Genomic DNA, 16,692 nt, shown 5'->3' on the forward strand with positions numbered 1-16,692 from the left:
AATGGAGCTTCAAAGTCATATGTGCTTTATTTAGGAAAACAGTGATGCAGAGTAATTTTCAGTTACTTGAAAAATACTTATTTTTTATTACAATATGTGCCTGATAGAAATAGTAGAAACTTTAAGCCTGCATGACATTTTCAGGTTCTGTTTCCTAAAGTTACCTTCTAGAACTTGGTGAGGACATACAAATTCAGATTTTAGTGCCCATGGGTGAGAACTTGGTAATAGGTAAGCACATAGAAAATGTTATGCAACCTGTAAATCAAAAGCTAAAATGAAATGAAGTTAAAATTGAAAGTTAGGTTAAAATGTGCGGCTTGTAGCCATTCATAAATACAGCTTTTTGGGTCTTTGAAAACAATGGAAACATTTCCATAGGGTTCTAAGAAATACTTCCCACTTACAAACCTCTTAATTAGACCCTCATATAGTACCATGAAATCTCCACAGCTGTAAGCAATGTAGCTTAGTGTCTATAGGGTCAAATGAAAAGGAAATGATTGCAAAAGATCTTTTAGCTTCCTTTTTTGGTTTTTTTCTCCAACTTCTGTTACCTCTAGTAGCCAGTTGCTCTCCCTTTCTAAAGTTTGCAGTGTGGCATAGCCAATGAAACCCACTTTTCCTTTATTGGCACATTCAAGCCACAAGCAATTGACTTGATATTTTTGAGAAAGGCAAAATTTAAGCAAGTGTTACACCTCTTTGTAATGACTAAAATAGGCATGTTTATGACAAGTGCTTGGATGCAAAACTGATTTAATTGTTTTTACCTCTATAACCTATAGGCCACCTTTAAAAAACTGCTGCAGCTATCATGTCTTCTCTCCACAGTTTTCACCTACTTTGCTACTCTAAATAAGATCAAAACTGTATAAACTCGTGTCTCCTTTTGACTTCTTTTAAAATTTCTCTTTGTCAGAGAAAGAAGAGAAAAAAATTCTATTTTTTTTTTTAATTTCTTAATGAAGTTAATTTCATCCTCTAAAATTCTGAATTTATTTTTTTTTAAGTAGATGTTTTATGGTATTCCACAAGGCTGATAATCACTTTGATGTTGAGGTTCTGGTGGCTCATAATGTTACAAATTGAATTTTCTTTTCAGACAGTGATGTTACCAGATGCCCAATAATCTCCTCCTCTTTTTGTCTGTTTCTGGTGCTTCTGTTTTTTTTGCCAAGATACTTCTGTCCTTTCTGTGTTTTGGCTCTTAGCAGCAGCAGCTACCAAAAATTGACTAGTAGACCTGTTCATTTTGCCCTTACACAAACAGAAACAGTGGAAAAAATAAGAGAAGGGAAAACTTAACTAACATAAGTAAATAGAGCAGAAGGAGGGAAAAGCAGAAGCAGGAGATTTTCTCCTATGGCTTAGAATCCTGTTCACTCTTGAAGATCTGTGTCATTGCTGAAACACTACAGAAGTCCCCAAGCCCTCTAGACATAAGCACAGAACTATCAGATGGTAAATCATGATTTTAAGGAGCTCTTAATTTCTGATTCAGCTTTCAGTCTCAATTTTTAACACTGTCAAATCCATACACATTACTGGCCTCTCCAAAAACATGCTCATTGAGTTGTGAGCGTGTTTCTGGTCTACTCCCTGTAATATTTTCTGTTGTTACATTCTGAACTAACCCCTCTGAAGCAGCTTTTTGGAGGAAAGCTTTACTTTTTTCTTTTACATTCATTAAGCTTTTTCTCTTAACACAGTGTTTGTAAAACAAGCAACTGCTAGAAGCAGTAAAGTGACATGCTGAACACCTAATTTCTTTGTGAAAGCAGATGTGTGGGTCTCTGTACTGGGTTTGGCTGGGATGTTAATGTTTTCTTAGCAGCCTGTAGGGTGCTATGTTGTGGATTTGTGACCAAGAAGTGCTGGTAACTCACCTATGTTTTAGCTGTTGGTGAACTGCCTTTGCACAGCATCAGGGCCTTCTGTGGTTCTCAGTCTGCCCTCCCAGGGAGTAGACTGGGGATGTGCAGCAGGCTGGGATCGAGACAGATGACCCAAACTAACCAAAAAAACATTCCATGCCAATGCACGTAATCTTATGCACAGTAATAAAAAGGGAAAAGAGGGGGTTCTGCAAAGTTAACCATTTTTTGCTCAGAAGTGGCTGGGTGTTTGTCTACCCATGGGAGATGCTGAGTGATTGCCTTTGCATTGCTTGTTTTGTTATCTTTCTCTCTTTGCTTATTAAACAATTTTTATCCCGATCCACAAGTTTTATTGCTTTTACTCTTCCTTTCCTTTATTCTTTTTGCTCTTCCTGTCCTCTTACCCTTCCCCACTGGGAAGTAAACAAGCATCTGGGTGATGCTTAGTTGCCTGCTGAGGTTAATCTACAATGGACCTATTACATTAATTTAAATCAGTTTACAAGTTATGGGTACCAAACTGACTTCTGTGGTGCAAAAGAACTTTGGGCTTTCGACATATCTGGAAATTATAAGGATCTCTTCCTCAATGACATGATGTGTGTGGTTTGTATGCACCATGTTAATAACATTTCACAGTTGCACTGACCAGTACTGTTCGTAGACAAGTACATGATGCTTGGGTGCGAGGCAGAAAGATGGGACCTTGGAGCTGATTGCCCACATTGAGTTGAGTAATGTAGAGATAGAAGGCAAGGATTGCCTTTTTAAAGCAGAATAGAGCTGTTTGAGAAACTGTCAATAAGTTATTGAATAACTAAAACTTACAAAACTTCCCTGGGCTGATCTGTCAGAAATCTGAACTTTGTCTCAATAGATCAGTATTCTCTTTAAATGGGGTCATTTTACCAGAAGAAAGCAGTTACCTCAGAATTGACTGTTGCAATCTCTCACACTAGTAAAAATGTGAGCAAATAAAGCATCAAAGTAAATTATTTCAAACAAATACACTATCATGTGAACTATTGAGTACAGCTCTTTCAGACTAAGGAACAAAATTTTCATGTTTATAGAAGTGCCAGCTACAGAAGTCCTTAAATATCCTGACTTTGAAGTACTTGCTCATTTACTGTGTGTCATTTTTTGATTATTTACTATAATTAGAAATAATCCTGACATGTTAGCTTTCTCCCCATGGTCAAATCTGATACGGGCTTTCAGTGTTAGTCTGTTTTTGTTACTGTACAGATGTAGAAAGAAAGCCTAAAGATTTGAACTTGTAAACTTGTAGTCACAGCAGGGCTGTCCACAGTGAACTACAAGTTTGCATTCCTACCACATGCAGTAAGGTTTTCTCTATAGACTCCTGTCACGGAGGAATTCAGCAAGGAACAAGAAATCTTCAGTCAGAGGAGGGCCACAAGTGTGTGAAAAGCTAACCACACATAAACAGTAAAGGTCATTAGCAGGCTCCTAAACTCCTGGCTAGGAATTAGTTTTTTGGATCATTAACGGTAAAAAAGCCTAGGAAATGAATAGGACTCACTGTCCTATTAAAAATTAGCCAGAACAATTAAAAGGTTTTCTAGTTTTTAATGGAAACCAGACCTGATAGCTCATTTTCCCTTGTCTAGTGGGCTGTTTCTGCATTTTGAATGACACTCATTTTATGTCCTTGTATTTTCAAAAAAATGTCTTGAAGTATTTATTCTGTACAGGAGTTGTAAATTATTTACAATGAGGGGAATGAAAGCTTGGGAGATGTAGAATTGAGTGTCTCCCTGAGACTGTGTTTCTGATTCCAAGTCATGGCTCTGAACTGTTACAGTTGGTTGTGACTGGATTGCTTCTCATGTGTGCAAATATATACTCTGCAGACTCCTAATAAAGTCATTGTATTATGCAATTCCATGAGTTCAAATGCTCATTTGGTTGCAAATGTACAGCCTTTTTTGCTATGAGATGTCTTTCCCAACGGTGTTTCCCTAAACTCTGTTTCCTGATTTTAACTGCAGCCTTTCTGCTTTCATTTCAGTGTAAATTCCTGGCTGTTGAGTGGATGACTCCACTCCACTGTGTATTTTTCCTTAAGCCCCTAGTCATCTCTTGAGTTTGGCAAAAGAAAATAACAGTGCGCCTTTAGTAGTTTAAAATGTAATTTTTGCAGAGGTTTATTAAATACTTTCCTTGTCTTTACATGCATGACTTACAAAAAAATCCAAAGGGAGAAAAAGAGAAAGAGAGATAAAGAAAAAGGAAGGAACAAAGAAATGTTTTGCACTGTCTGCTTTGGCTGCAGCCCTGCCACTCTGGAATAAAACAAGCCCACTAGTTCCCAAACTTTTTAACTCCATAGTTATTATATTCATTTCCCTCCCCATATGCCTTAGGCTCTAAATCTTACTCCTCTGGTAATAATCAAGGTAATCTATGAATACAAACCATATGATTTTCCTGAAAGATAAAAAAAAGAAAAAAAATTTGGATGAGGGAAAATGGACTGCAGATAAATGGGGTGGGGATAGGGGAAATAAAAGGACACAAGAAAGGCAGGAAAAGATGATCTTCCTCCCAATGTTAATTTTGTACTGATCATTCATTTGCTTCATAAACATAATTCCTTTCTGCAGTGAGTGAATTGCCCTGTCATTAACATAAAATTAGCTCCAAATGATCTTGGCCAAGAGGTTTGAAATATGTTAGTATAGAACCACACACTCAAAACCATGTGGGAATCCATGTGGGTTTCCAGATGTGAGAATCTTCTATGTTACAAATATAGTTATGTTTACACAGTATAATCTGCTCTGTGGATATACTCTCAATGCAGATGTGCTTCCAGTAGTGGTCTTTTATTTCATGCTCTTCCTGTGTGGATGCCTCTGTTTCTTACAGTGAATCCATTCTGATAATCACTGCTTGGAAACAAATACTATCCTGCAAATTAAAATACTTTTTCAAGAAATTAAAGGACTTCAGCATGGCCTAGTAGTTTAGATTAAAAGTGAAAATTTGAAACATTTCATGTTTCATTTTTGATTCATCATAGTGTTTTGCTACTAATTTTTTTTCCCTGAGTTATTTTTCATCTGTGACTACTTTCTACACCAGGATTAAAATTTAGAAGACTAAGTAAAGTTTGAAGATGTTGTAATATTTTGAATGTTTTCTATGTTAAGCATTTAAGCTTGAGGTTTGATTTCAGTTAATATTATCAAAAATACATAGATTGATACCAAGATTACTTGAATCTCAATATAATTACCTGGTGATGTGTTCATCTAAATAAAGATCTCTACCCATAATAATAGTCTGTCAATTCTCTTTTTCTTTCTCTTTTTCTTTTTTCCCCCCATGTTTAAAAGCCCTTAACATCTTGATTTCTTTAAAATAGTTGCAGTTTTATGTGCAAGAAAGAAACTTGGAGTATCTTTGGGAAGGAAATTGATATCTGCAGGAAAAGACTATTGGGTTAAATAACTCTACAGAGCTGACCTTATGCACATCAGTTAGTGCCTGAACTGTACAGGCACAAACTGATTTGGTCTGTAGCAGTGGTTATTAACTATTAATATTTGAATATGTAAGTTCAGAATGGTGACTGAAGGTAACTTAAAATGTCATTCTTGTTCACTTTTTAGTGTCATCTTGTAAGTTTAATAGCCACACATTTTCCAAAGAATTATTCTTTCCTTCCTGACTGAAAACTGTCCCCACTGATGAACATGAGTAATCAGTTCTCAGGCATAATCCATACACCTTGTACGGTCCCTTGGCTGTAGTCGAGTCATGTCATATGTATCAAACAGGACAGTATGACTCCTGTACTTGGATCAGAGACCTTCAGGGAAAAAATGTCAGCTAAACATCTGATATTGATCTCTTCTCTGAAATGACAGCAGCTTCATCCTCTAGCACAATGTAAAGTAAATTCTCTTTAGAAGTCCTTACATGACAAATAAAATTTTTGTTTTACATAAAGCACTGTAGCCTAAGGGTTCATTAATGTGTCAGCTGATCCTTTGTGTCTTGGAGGTTGAGTAAACTAATATTTTGATTGCAGAAAGCATTTTTCTCTATTGAATGTTGCATAGCGTTTCCAACATTTTAAATATATATTGTGATATCTTCTATAGCTCCTATTTCATGGGCAAACGTATTACACATATCTAAAAATAGCCTTGTCCTTATCATTATAATCTTTAAATTGTCAGGAAAAATTGTGCTACTCTGTTTTTAGGAGCGTTAAGGATTGTAAAAGCTGGAAGTAACTCTCTATTGCTAACCTCTTTAAGCAAAATATCCTTTGCTATTCTTCACCATAACCAACTAATATCAGTCATTATCTTTAACATCAAATTATAAGAAATGTCCTGTGTGATAAAAATGATGAGTGTGCCAGTCTCTGAATAAGAAATTAACTGAAAAGATACATCTGAGCTACACAAGCAGTGACAGCTTGAAGGAAGCACTAAATCTGTCCTTCAGAAGACAGAGCTTTCTTCTGTCACCTGCCATGGGTCATGCTTGCCATGGTAGGTAACTGATGTGCTTTGTGTCACTTGGTTGAGAGAGAGACTATGTGGCATTTCTACCGTGAGAGGCTGGGAATATTTCAGTCAGCATGTGACAGTCTTTGTGGGCTGGTGCTGCCCAAAACCATTTCTAACCCCAGTTGAATTGCCCCAACAGTCCTTTATGAACATGCTATTTTGCTTTCAATAACCAAAATCTTAAAGAGTGTGTATGTATGTGTGTCTGTAGATATTTACAGCAAACCAATAAACGTGAGAAAGTGCATGCTCTGGTAATTAAAAACCAGTCAGATCTCATGGAAGACTATGCAAAATCAAAGGCCTCTCAGTGCCTTGTGGACATCAGGCTTCTTTCCTAACTTTCATTGCAGAATCTATCTAGAACCTAGTGAGGATGCTGTGTAAATTTTGTGTTTATGGAAATGTGTATTTAAATTCAGTTTGAATTGAAAGACATTGATATTTGTTTAAGGATTCTGCCTATCTCTCAAGCTGTTTTATGGCACTGCTTTTCATTAATTATATTTTGACAGAAGAAATTCTTGCCTTTTTTTTTTTCAGACTGAAGAACAAACGAGCCTCTCTGAAGAGCAGCTTAAGACCCTTCTGGAAGAATGTATGCAGCCTCAGAGAACAATAAGTAACGTTACCATGCCACAGTCTCAGGAATCTCTTTCTTTTGGATTAAGTCCCCCTTGTTACACAAGTCAAGACTCCACTCTTCACTCCACATCTAGTCTTTCCAAAATGTTAGTTGAAGACCATATTGTCGGGCTGTTAATGGCTCAGGAAAAGGCTGGCCTAGAAGACAAAAGCTTATGTGTTAATGCAGAGAGCAAAATCCCTGGCTACTATACTGGCAAAGCATTGGCTGGTAGTCACTTATCAAAGGATTCACTGGCCCAAACAGAGGAACCTGATGACCTAGAAGGTTTACAGAAGATGGAAGATAAGAGTATTACTGAAGGTTACTTTATGTCAAGAGCACTCAACACAAAAAGATTGAAGAAACCTTCTTTCTTGGGTGAACCATTATATTGCACCAGCCCGAACAATGAGCCATCCACAGAGGCTGACATTCTCAGCATACCACTGCAAACCAAAGGAGGTGAGACTCTTAACAACCCTTTAGAATAGGCTTTTGATTATAATGAAAAAACCTAAGCAGGTTCTCACCAAAGGTATGCACCAATACACACTGATTATTACGGTGGGACAAGAATGTTCTTTTAGAAAACATAAAAATGTGCCAAAAGTAATAGACACAAAGTTACAGAATGTTTATTAAAATTCTTACCCCAAAATAATTGACTAGGAGTTTTATGAAATATATCATTGATATTGATTAATTCTGTCAACTGGAAAACAGTGTTGAAAAGACATATGGATTATTTTTTGGTAGTAGAAAGTCACGTTCACTGTTCTGTGGAGAGCAAATATTCTCGCAGTAGCTGGTACAAAAATTCACATGAAAATCCAAGTGTTTCATGAAAGTTTTTAATAAGGTAAACTCGGTCATATAGAAAAAAACATGAACTGGCCACATTAAAGATAATAAACTGCTTTTAGGGAGTTCAAATATACACACATAAAATACCAAAATTAATAATACTGAACAATTACTTTTAGTTTGGTAAAAGAAAGAATAGACTTTAATCAGCAAAAAAAAAAATAAATTCTCTCTGGTGTTATAAAACAGTTGTGGAAATGTCTCTTGGGTTTTTTTTTTTATGGTCTTTACTTATATGTCATTACATAGTGATATTGTAATCTAAATCTATATTTAGATTTTTAACCTAAGACGAGTTCTCTTCCTGGAAGGCCAGCTATTCAAATAAGCCAGATTTTAGGCAGGTAAACCTTTTGTTTTTTTTAATAAAAGTTTTGACAGCATAAAATTTGTGATTATAGTGCTAGAATCTAATCTTACTAGAAATCAATACATTTTGCTATGTTTGTCAATTGGTCTTTTTTGTACTGGCAATCTGTTCTGGATTTAGGTTTTTTTTTTACATACATCAGTAATTAAGAAGAACATTCTAATATCCCTCTGCTATGTTATAATTTCCTAATTATGATCACAACACTTTATTTGATTGTTTGTACTAAATCTTTCTACAGTGATGGAATTTTAATATTTTTCAATGTGATTCCACCTGTCAGAATGCAGGAAGTCTTGGTATTGCTGTTTTTACACTGCTAGACATAGTTGATATCCATACTTACCTGCACTACTTTCCCCTTAGGACATTTAAGTGCTAGCTTCTACATGAAGAAAAAAAAAACAGTACCTGTAGAAAAGGTTGGGTGGTTTTAGTTTGGTTTTTTTTTTCCCTGGCAGCTGATAAGGTAAATTATCAGTTACCTTCACAAGCTGTCTTTGCTCTTCATGTAGATGCAGGCATCACAGGAGCAGAGCGAGGGAAGAGAGTGGTCTGCCCAGAGGAGAGCAGGGTGGCAGTGGTGCTCATGGGGAGCACCACAGAGCTCACCTCTGCCAGGGGCAACCTGATCTCATGCAGGAGTAACATGATTACACACTGCACCATCAGGCTTCTTTGGCAACCAACAGTGAGAAAAACTCAGTAACTTGCTGCCTTTACTTGAGTTAAAATTCTCCTTTAGTGTGAAGGACGTGGTCAGAGCCAAGTGTGAATCAGCCTCAACTACCAGCTCTCACTATGAGTGTGTTTTAAGAGGGGATGTGTTCAATCAGGGAAAGCACCGTGCCCTGAGACCACTGGGTAGTGAAGTGAGCAGGTAACTGTAGATACAGTTACTGGGAGGCAATTGTATTGCACAAGATTTTCAATATTAAGTGGATTTCCATATGGGACATCTCACTGTAAAAGTCTACAAGGTGAATGTGTTAACATTTATCACATAATAATTTAGATATCTTTGAGTCAAAATCATGTGTTTCAGAGTAATGTAATGGGGTATTTCGATTACCTGTTTTCACTAGTGACTGAAACAGATGATGAGTAATGTTTAATCCTGTAGAGCTCAAATCTGTATGGTTAATAAGCATCTTGGTTTTTTCTGATGTTTTTGCATACAAATTCTTTTTTCGAGAAGAGAAGTATTCTGAAATTTCAGTCCCTGATTTTTTTTTCATTTTTTACTAAAAAGCTAATTAATTTGTTTTCTGCAAAGGTGACTCAGTTCTGTCTGAAGCAATTAGTTCTGGACAGAGGCCAAAGGGTGTGTTATTTATTGAATTTGTAAACTTGCTTAACGTATTCTGTAGATAATTTGCTTGTTAGTTCAGAAATGATTAAATGTGCTAATTAAGAAATAGAGATCCCAGTGCTATCCAGTTTAAGGCAAATACATCTGCAGATGAAGGTATGAGAAATGTCAGGTGCTATTTTAATTTGAGGGAGGTATTTGCATAGTTGCATTTTATTGTTGTCTTAATTCTAAAGGACATTTAAATATGTATGCAAAACCTTTTGTAAGTAGTTTGATTTTATTGCCCACTCTACATACAGTTTAAGTTCTTTGTAGTGCTGGCTAAGCAAACAAAATAGTATGAAACTGGTTTGGCACAATTTCAGTTTGGCATTCCTTATGGTACTGTAGACTGATATAGATTTATTGTAATACATTAAATTATATATATTTCAGGAAAGCGTAATTATTAGCATAATGCATATATATGTATATACATGAAGGAAACTCTTGTGTGCCTTCAAAGGTAAGTAATGCCTGTTTCTTGAAAGAAGCACTAATCTATACCCAGCTCATATGTATATAAACATAGATGATGTTTACTGAGCTTAACAGAATCCAGACTTGCCCAGATGCAGATATGAAAAGGCTGATATTTCTCATAGTTGTATGAGCCAGTAAATTATTATTTCCAGCTCTATTTTGAGGGGCTATATTAAGTTTTAAGTAGAAGGGTTTTTAATAAACCATTGTTATATTTTGCTCTTGAAAAGAATGTTGTGCTTACAGCAGCTCAGCACCTTTTTCTTTTTTCTTCTTCAGATCATATGAACATTGAAATTTGAGGGGAGAGTGACTTATGCTTCTCTGCACAACTGTTTTCTGAAGGTGTAGCTAAACCTCTATCAGTGATATTGCACTGATACAGTATCATATCAAGCAACCTGATGGGAATAAATTATTATAATTGAAAATGTTCCTTGAGTTGATTTTTTCTTTAGAGCTAATTATTATTGTTATTGTCATATATTGTTGCAGTTTGGTTTCAAAATAAACTCTTGCATTTCATTAAATTTCCTGGGAGTGTTCTGTCTTATAAAGAAATGTACACAGATATTGTGTATCTGTGTGTCTGGTAAGACATATGTATTTGTTTGTAAAAAAAAACAAACCAAACCAAAACCAAAAAACCAACCAAACTTGAAAACTTTAGTATTTACTGATGGGGCTTTATTAGAGAGGGTGTGAAATATATATAATAATTTAATTTTTCTTCACATACACACAGAGTCTAGCTTTTTCATAAAGTTAGCTAAATCGTGTCTTCTGTTATTTCAGTGCAGTTTGCTGGAGCTTGCAGCCTGTCTGACTCAGAGTCGTGACTCAGTGAAGCATCCCATTACTCAGTTTTTTGCCCCGGGGCTGTCTGTTGGCTGGACCCCTGGTTTGCCAGAAGGCTGGAATTGCACAAGTGCTCTGCTGGATCAGAACATCAGCACTAGTCTGCTCAGGTCTGCCTGATTCTTGTCTGGGAAAACCACACAGCAAACATTCATGTCTTTGAGTTAGGAAATGCAATTAAACGAGGAAGGATGGCAGTCCCTGGTGAAGGCTTGGAGGGAGTAGAAGTGGAGGCATTCAGAAGTTTGCCCTAGCAGCTACTGGGTTGTGAAACCGTGTAGTGATGGGGGAGGGGTAATGCAGCTGGTTTGGGTTTGAGAGAATAGTAACAATTCATTACAGGTTTTTGATTGTCTAGTCTTTAACTAGTATTTTTTCCTGATTTTTTGCTTATTTACTCAGCTGATGGTCGGTTTCCCATTTCATGTGCTCCAATGTCAGAATAAGAAAACATTATTAAAAAAACATGGTTCATTTTTAAAAGTTTTTTTGAGTGGGGAGAGATACTCTAGCAAAGAAGACTCAACAGTTATTTTCCCATTGACAATCTCTCTTGTGACTTCTTCACCTAAAAGGACAAATTATTTCTCAGATCCTATATCGATAGTCATTTAACATTCACCAGAAAAAGATGTAAGGATAGTACATTACTATACATGGGCTTTTATTGCATAGGGCTTACTTGATCTAATATGAATGTTTAAATGGAGGCACATATTGGCCCAGATTTTAATCTAATTTACAGAGTTGCCAGTGGGATTGGATGCACACTTCTGGGGAAGCTGTAATTGTGTGTGTGTATATATATATATATATCTAAAAATTGTATATAATACATATATAATAATTATATATATAATTTTATGTAATTATATATATATATAATTGTGGATATAACAGAGATTGGAATCTAACCAATTTGCTTTCAGTTAAAAATCTGAATGGAACATGATCTTTGCAACAAGTCGTTGCCATCTCTTTTTTTACTTTCTGATATTTTTACTTGTTCTCCAACAGCAATAACAAAACTTTGCATAGTGGATGTTCTGCACAGGATTACTGTAAGCACATTTCATGGAACTTTTCAAATCTCACCTACGTGTATTTCTTACTGTAAAACTATTAAGCCTGTGTCATAATTTTTTTAGCATAAATATAATTAAGTCAGTACTGACAAGTGTTTTTAAGAGTATTTTCTGTGCCTGTATGATAGTCATTCAGAACTGTCTGCTGGCTCTGATCTTTCCACAGTCCAACTATTTTCACATGGAACTTGTGTTTTATAGAGATATTCTCAAAAACAGTGTTTCAAGTGCTTGGGCAGTTTTTGAAGAAATCTAAATTCTGTTCAAAGATTATATGTATAATATCTAGAGAACATTAAGAAAAATACTGAATAATTCCTAACTTTCCTGGTTTATTTTCTTATCTTGAATCTCTTGCTGCTATAAAAAAGCTTTTGCTAGCACACTTAAGAAAGGGTTGCTGTTGCTAACAAAGATTTACAACATTCCTGAAGCCACACATCTTTTTATTTGCATCTGGCATTTCAGGGATAAGCAGGTAAGTTTGGATGGATATTGACTTGAAATGTATATTCCTACAGGAAGTCTGCAACTTAACTTTTAGTCATGGGAAGTGCTGAGCACCCTGCACCAGTTGAAGTCACTCCAAGCCAAAGGTTGTTTGGAAATATTTTATTTCTTGCTTGATGTTACAGGTGAAATATCAATTCAAGCCCTCCTTTCTTTTTGCATTCTCAGTTTTAAGTAAAACTGTTGGAAAAAATTATTTGGAAAAATATGGTACTGGTGAGAGGTGGACAATAACAGAGATATTATATAAAATATAGTGACAAGGTCATTTGCTAAAACATCACCAATACTAGGGTAAAAAGAAAGTTGAGCCCAGGAGGATTCATGGGTTTTTCTTTGTTTTTCCAGTGACTCTGTGTTGTGACCTGCAATAACCCCTCCACTGGGGCCGCCACTTGAATTCCAGCTGCACTGGAATGTGGCAGCTTCTCCTCAGGGAGTGATGCAGCAGTGATGATTAAGATATTTAAATTCATTTTCTTTTGCAGCCTAACTTGGGATTTGGTAGCAGGTTTTTTGAAATACATAGCTTCATTTAGTATAAGTTGTATTTGGCAAAAAATTCTGATAACTAACTTCTTTTAATGTCCTCTTTAGCTCCTTTAATCCAAAAAATAGGAGAGCACAGGAGACTGATTTTTAAAGTTATCCTTCTGATTTTTGGGCTTTGAGGTGTTTGAGGAACAAGAAGTTTTCTGTATGCATGTAAATTTATGTTGTTTCTTCTCCTTATCTTTTTTCACAGCACAGATAGATGCTTTATTCCAAAAATTTAATATTGGTGAAGGCAACACAGCCATGAAGAAAAGATTCTGGTGTGATTCATCTAATTGCTGAGCAATACAGGACCAAATCATTCTGTCTTTGTCACTGAGACCCCTCAGTGATACACAACAGTGCTGGTGTTTGTGCTGGCCAGTGCTCAGCTGTTGATGCTGATTTTCTTCAGAGGACATGTTTTGATGCTGCCGTGGTTTGCTCTCTTAAATGACAAACTGCATATTTTTATCTCTGAAAATGGAAAATTAAGGTGGTTCAATCAATTTCATGAACATAATGTATGTATATTTATAGATATATGCACATATAAATGGTATGTATTAATTGAATATGTAATATAGAATATGTACTATACATTTGAGTGGGATATTTTAAAGGATTACAGCATTGATTTCAGTACACTGTAATGGTATCAGAAGTTCACTCCAGCTTTACAGTCATTGTGCAGACTTAGAGTGGCTGAGGGATTTTCATTTCAAAGAGTAGTGGCAAAATATATATCCTGATTAAAAAAAAAAAAAAAGTTAAAAAGTTTTGTGAATCTGGACAACAATAAAACAAGTGAAATTATTCTTTTATGTCCAGAATTCAAGGTTAAATTAAAGCAGTTCTACCAAGAAGTGAAAAAACTTCTAGTTTTGTCATTAAAAAAAAAAAAAAAAAAAAAAAAAAAAAAAAAAAAAAAAAAGAGGAAAACGCCCCACAGAAATGCTGGGCCTAATGCCTTTTTCCAAGCCACGTGGGTTGGTGTCTGCTCAGTGGAGCTGTGGTGCATGCTTTCCTTCTCACTTCCCAGGCAGAACTCCTGCAGAGCCAGTGGGCATGCTGAGCGCAGAGTGAAAACAGGCTGTGCAAAAATTATCTGCTGCACAGATCAGAGAGGAGAGGGCTGCTTAAACATGTCATCAGAGTAACAAGGACTGGTGTAGAAATGTGAAAAAGTATGCCAGTAAATTCATGTACTGGAAAGGGTGCATTTTACCTCCATAGCAGGGATGGATAAGTGAGAGGCAGTTGTTTGCAATTCAATTTCTGTGATTTCAGTGACTTTGAGAGTTTTTACATTTTATTAAAACCCCGTATTTGCTGGATAAAATTTCAGCAAATATGAGAGTGCATCTTTTTGTTATGCTTCTTAAAAAGGCTTTCTAAGCACAGCCTTGGAAAAGATCCCCTCTCTCTTGCTTTTTACATGAAAAAATTTGCCAGAGTTTAGACTTCCAAGTGTTTTTCCTCCCCCACTTATGAAAAGAGAGTCTCACCTGTGGAGTCTCACAGTGTGAAGGACAGACACAAGACAAGGTGGTTTGGCAGGTCCTCAGGAAGCTGACGAGTTTGGAGGGTTTATGAAAGCCAGGAAAAATGGTAATTGATTTTTTCTTTAATTTAATTTAATTTTCAACAGATGTGCTTGCTTATTGAGAAATAATTGCTCCTTTATTTGTAGTGAGATTTAAAGGTCAGAAAAACTGTTTCCTTTTCAAATAGAATGGAGGCAGCTGAATACTATTAATGCCATAACCTACATTTATCCAATTATACGTTTCATTGAGGGATTGGCTAGAATCCAGATGCAGTAGTTGAAATAAAAGGCTCCCTGTCATTTATGTCTATGTGAAATAGTTCACTGCTTGCAATTGAATCTGCAATACCTCTTCTGTTTAAAAAAAACCCTGTAAACTGGAATATTCTGGAGTGTGCAGTAACTTGCAGAGTGTTAAAGTGCATGAACAATTTTGCATTGTAGGCAGGTATTCTGTATTTAGAACATTTTTTCCCCTAAAAATCTGCTGTTTTCTTGTGGAAATACTGATCTGTGCCATTGTTTTTTATTGTTTGCTTTGTGTATTTGGTATGCATAGTTTTGGTGGGAAGGGCATTGCTGGAGGCATTCTACCCTAATTTTACAATAACACTAAAATGGTCTCTCCATACACATTTTGTGAACAGAGCCATCAAGAGACATGGACACAGAGTCTCAGAAGCTCTCAGTGTAGCCTTGTATGTTTTGTCTAGGCTAACAGTTCTTCACTTTGAAAGCAGGTAAAAAATAAAAGACAAATGATGTCTGGGCTTCCTGGGATTTGTTTAAAATTGAAAATCCAAGTTTCTCTATGATACTTGTCTAATTTTATGGATTTCCTGTGGAAGATTTATTCTTTAAGACTTCTGCTTGCCAAGCACTTTTTTTTAATGAGTTCTCTCCCTCTTGTCATAACTCTGCTTAAATATTCATGCAACTTTGTGCACCAGTTTTTTCTCTTCGTAAAAGGTGAGAAATAAGAACCAGAACTCCCATTGTGGATACTTTAAGATGCTTAGTTCTGCAATCTCAACAGTCCTTTCCAAAATGAATTTATGTTGAAAATCTACCACTTACTGGGGACTTCCCTGCAATATGAGTAAAAAATGCACTATTGTCATTAAGATGCAGATCTTTCTACACTTATCTCAGTCTTTATCTCCACATAATATCCATATTCTTTATTAATACCTACTGGTTATGCTACCACTCCTGTTGAATATAGGTTCAGTGTAAATGACCACTTTAAAACTGAAGAAGCCCATTTGCATGGGCTCTGAGAAGACTGTGTTGTGGAAAGAAAATGTGTTCTCTACAATAGCAAGAAATTAAAAGATTTCTTATGCAGAAATAGTTGGCCAATGCCAAGTAATTTTAGAAGTGGCATGCATTGCTTGGTACACTTACATGTTCCACTGATGAGTCTGCAGGGAAGTTGGGAACAGCAAATTTCCCACAGGGTTCTCTGCCCTGTGAAGTGTGGCCACCTGCCATGTTCTTCTTTAGTAGTTTCTTTGGGCAAGTAAAGGCCTAACTTACCTCAACTATAGCTCTTGTGTCCTGCTGAATTCACACCCACCAAGCAACAAGTGGGTGGACTTAGGCTATGGGTTAACACAAAGCATATGGCTTGCCTTTTTTATTCCAATGACAAGAAAAGCTGCAAAAATGCATGCATTAAACTAGCATGAAAGTTTGGCATAGCTCTGTCAAGATCATTGGAATGGGCTGCCAAGGCTGTCTTCCCCACAGCAGCAGCAGTTCTCTGTTTCAAACTTTGGTTAGACCTACATATATTCCTATATAGATATGTCCAGATATAGATACATGCTCAGAAAACTGTTAGTTTTAAGGTATCTCCTTCTTCCTGCAAGTAAATGAAGGGATTTCTCCAGGTTGGAACTATCTTTGTTTTTTATAGTTCTCAGTCTTCTCGGTGTCTTTTGGAGGCCAGAAGAGTTAAGAGACCAAACCTGCAGGACAAATGGGAGTCCAGGCCCAGGTAAGATCAGATGGGTTACACT

At 36.2% G+C, this 16,692-nt stretch overlaps 1 protein-coding gene across 5 annotated transcripts in view; it reads left to right on the forward strand.

Moving 5' to 3' along the window:
• Window positions 1-11,536, forward strand: part of FSIP1 (fibrous sheath interacting protein 1) — a 69,742-nt gene extending 58,206 nt beyond the window's left edge. For 3 of the 5 annotated variants that reach the window (XM_018907492.3, XM_050975723.1, XM_018907494.3), the window contains 2 exons: window positions 6,977-7,523; window positions 10,928-11,533. In XM_018907492.3, coding sequence (XP_018763037.2) covers window positions 6,977-7,523; window positions 10,928-10,971 — 591 coding nt within the window. In that variant the 3' untranslated portion in view covers window positions 10,972-11,533. Of the gene's footprint in view, window positions 1-6,976; window positions 7,524-10,411; window positions 10,610-10,927 lie in introns of those variants that run through there. The other 2 variants (XM_018907495.3, XM_018907491.3) reach the window with 2 other exon arrangements.
• Window positions 11,537-16,692: the final 5,156 nt, after the last annotated feature.

This window comes from Serinus canaria, chromosome 5 (genome assembly GCF_022539315.1).
Source record: "Serinus canaria isolate serCan28SL12 chromosome 5, serCan2020, whole genome shotgun sequence".
Classification (NCBI taxonomy): Eukaryota; Metazoa; Chordata; class Aves; order Passeriformes; family Fringillidae; genus Serinus; species Serinus canaria.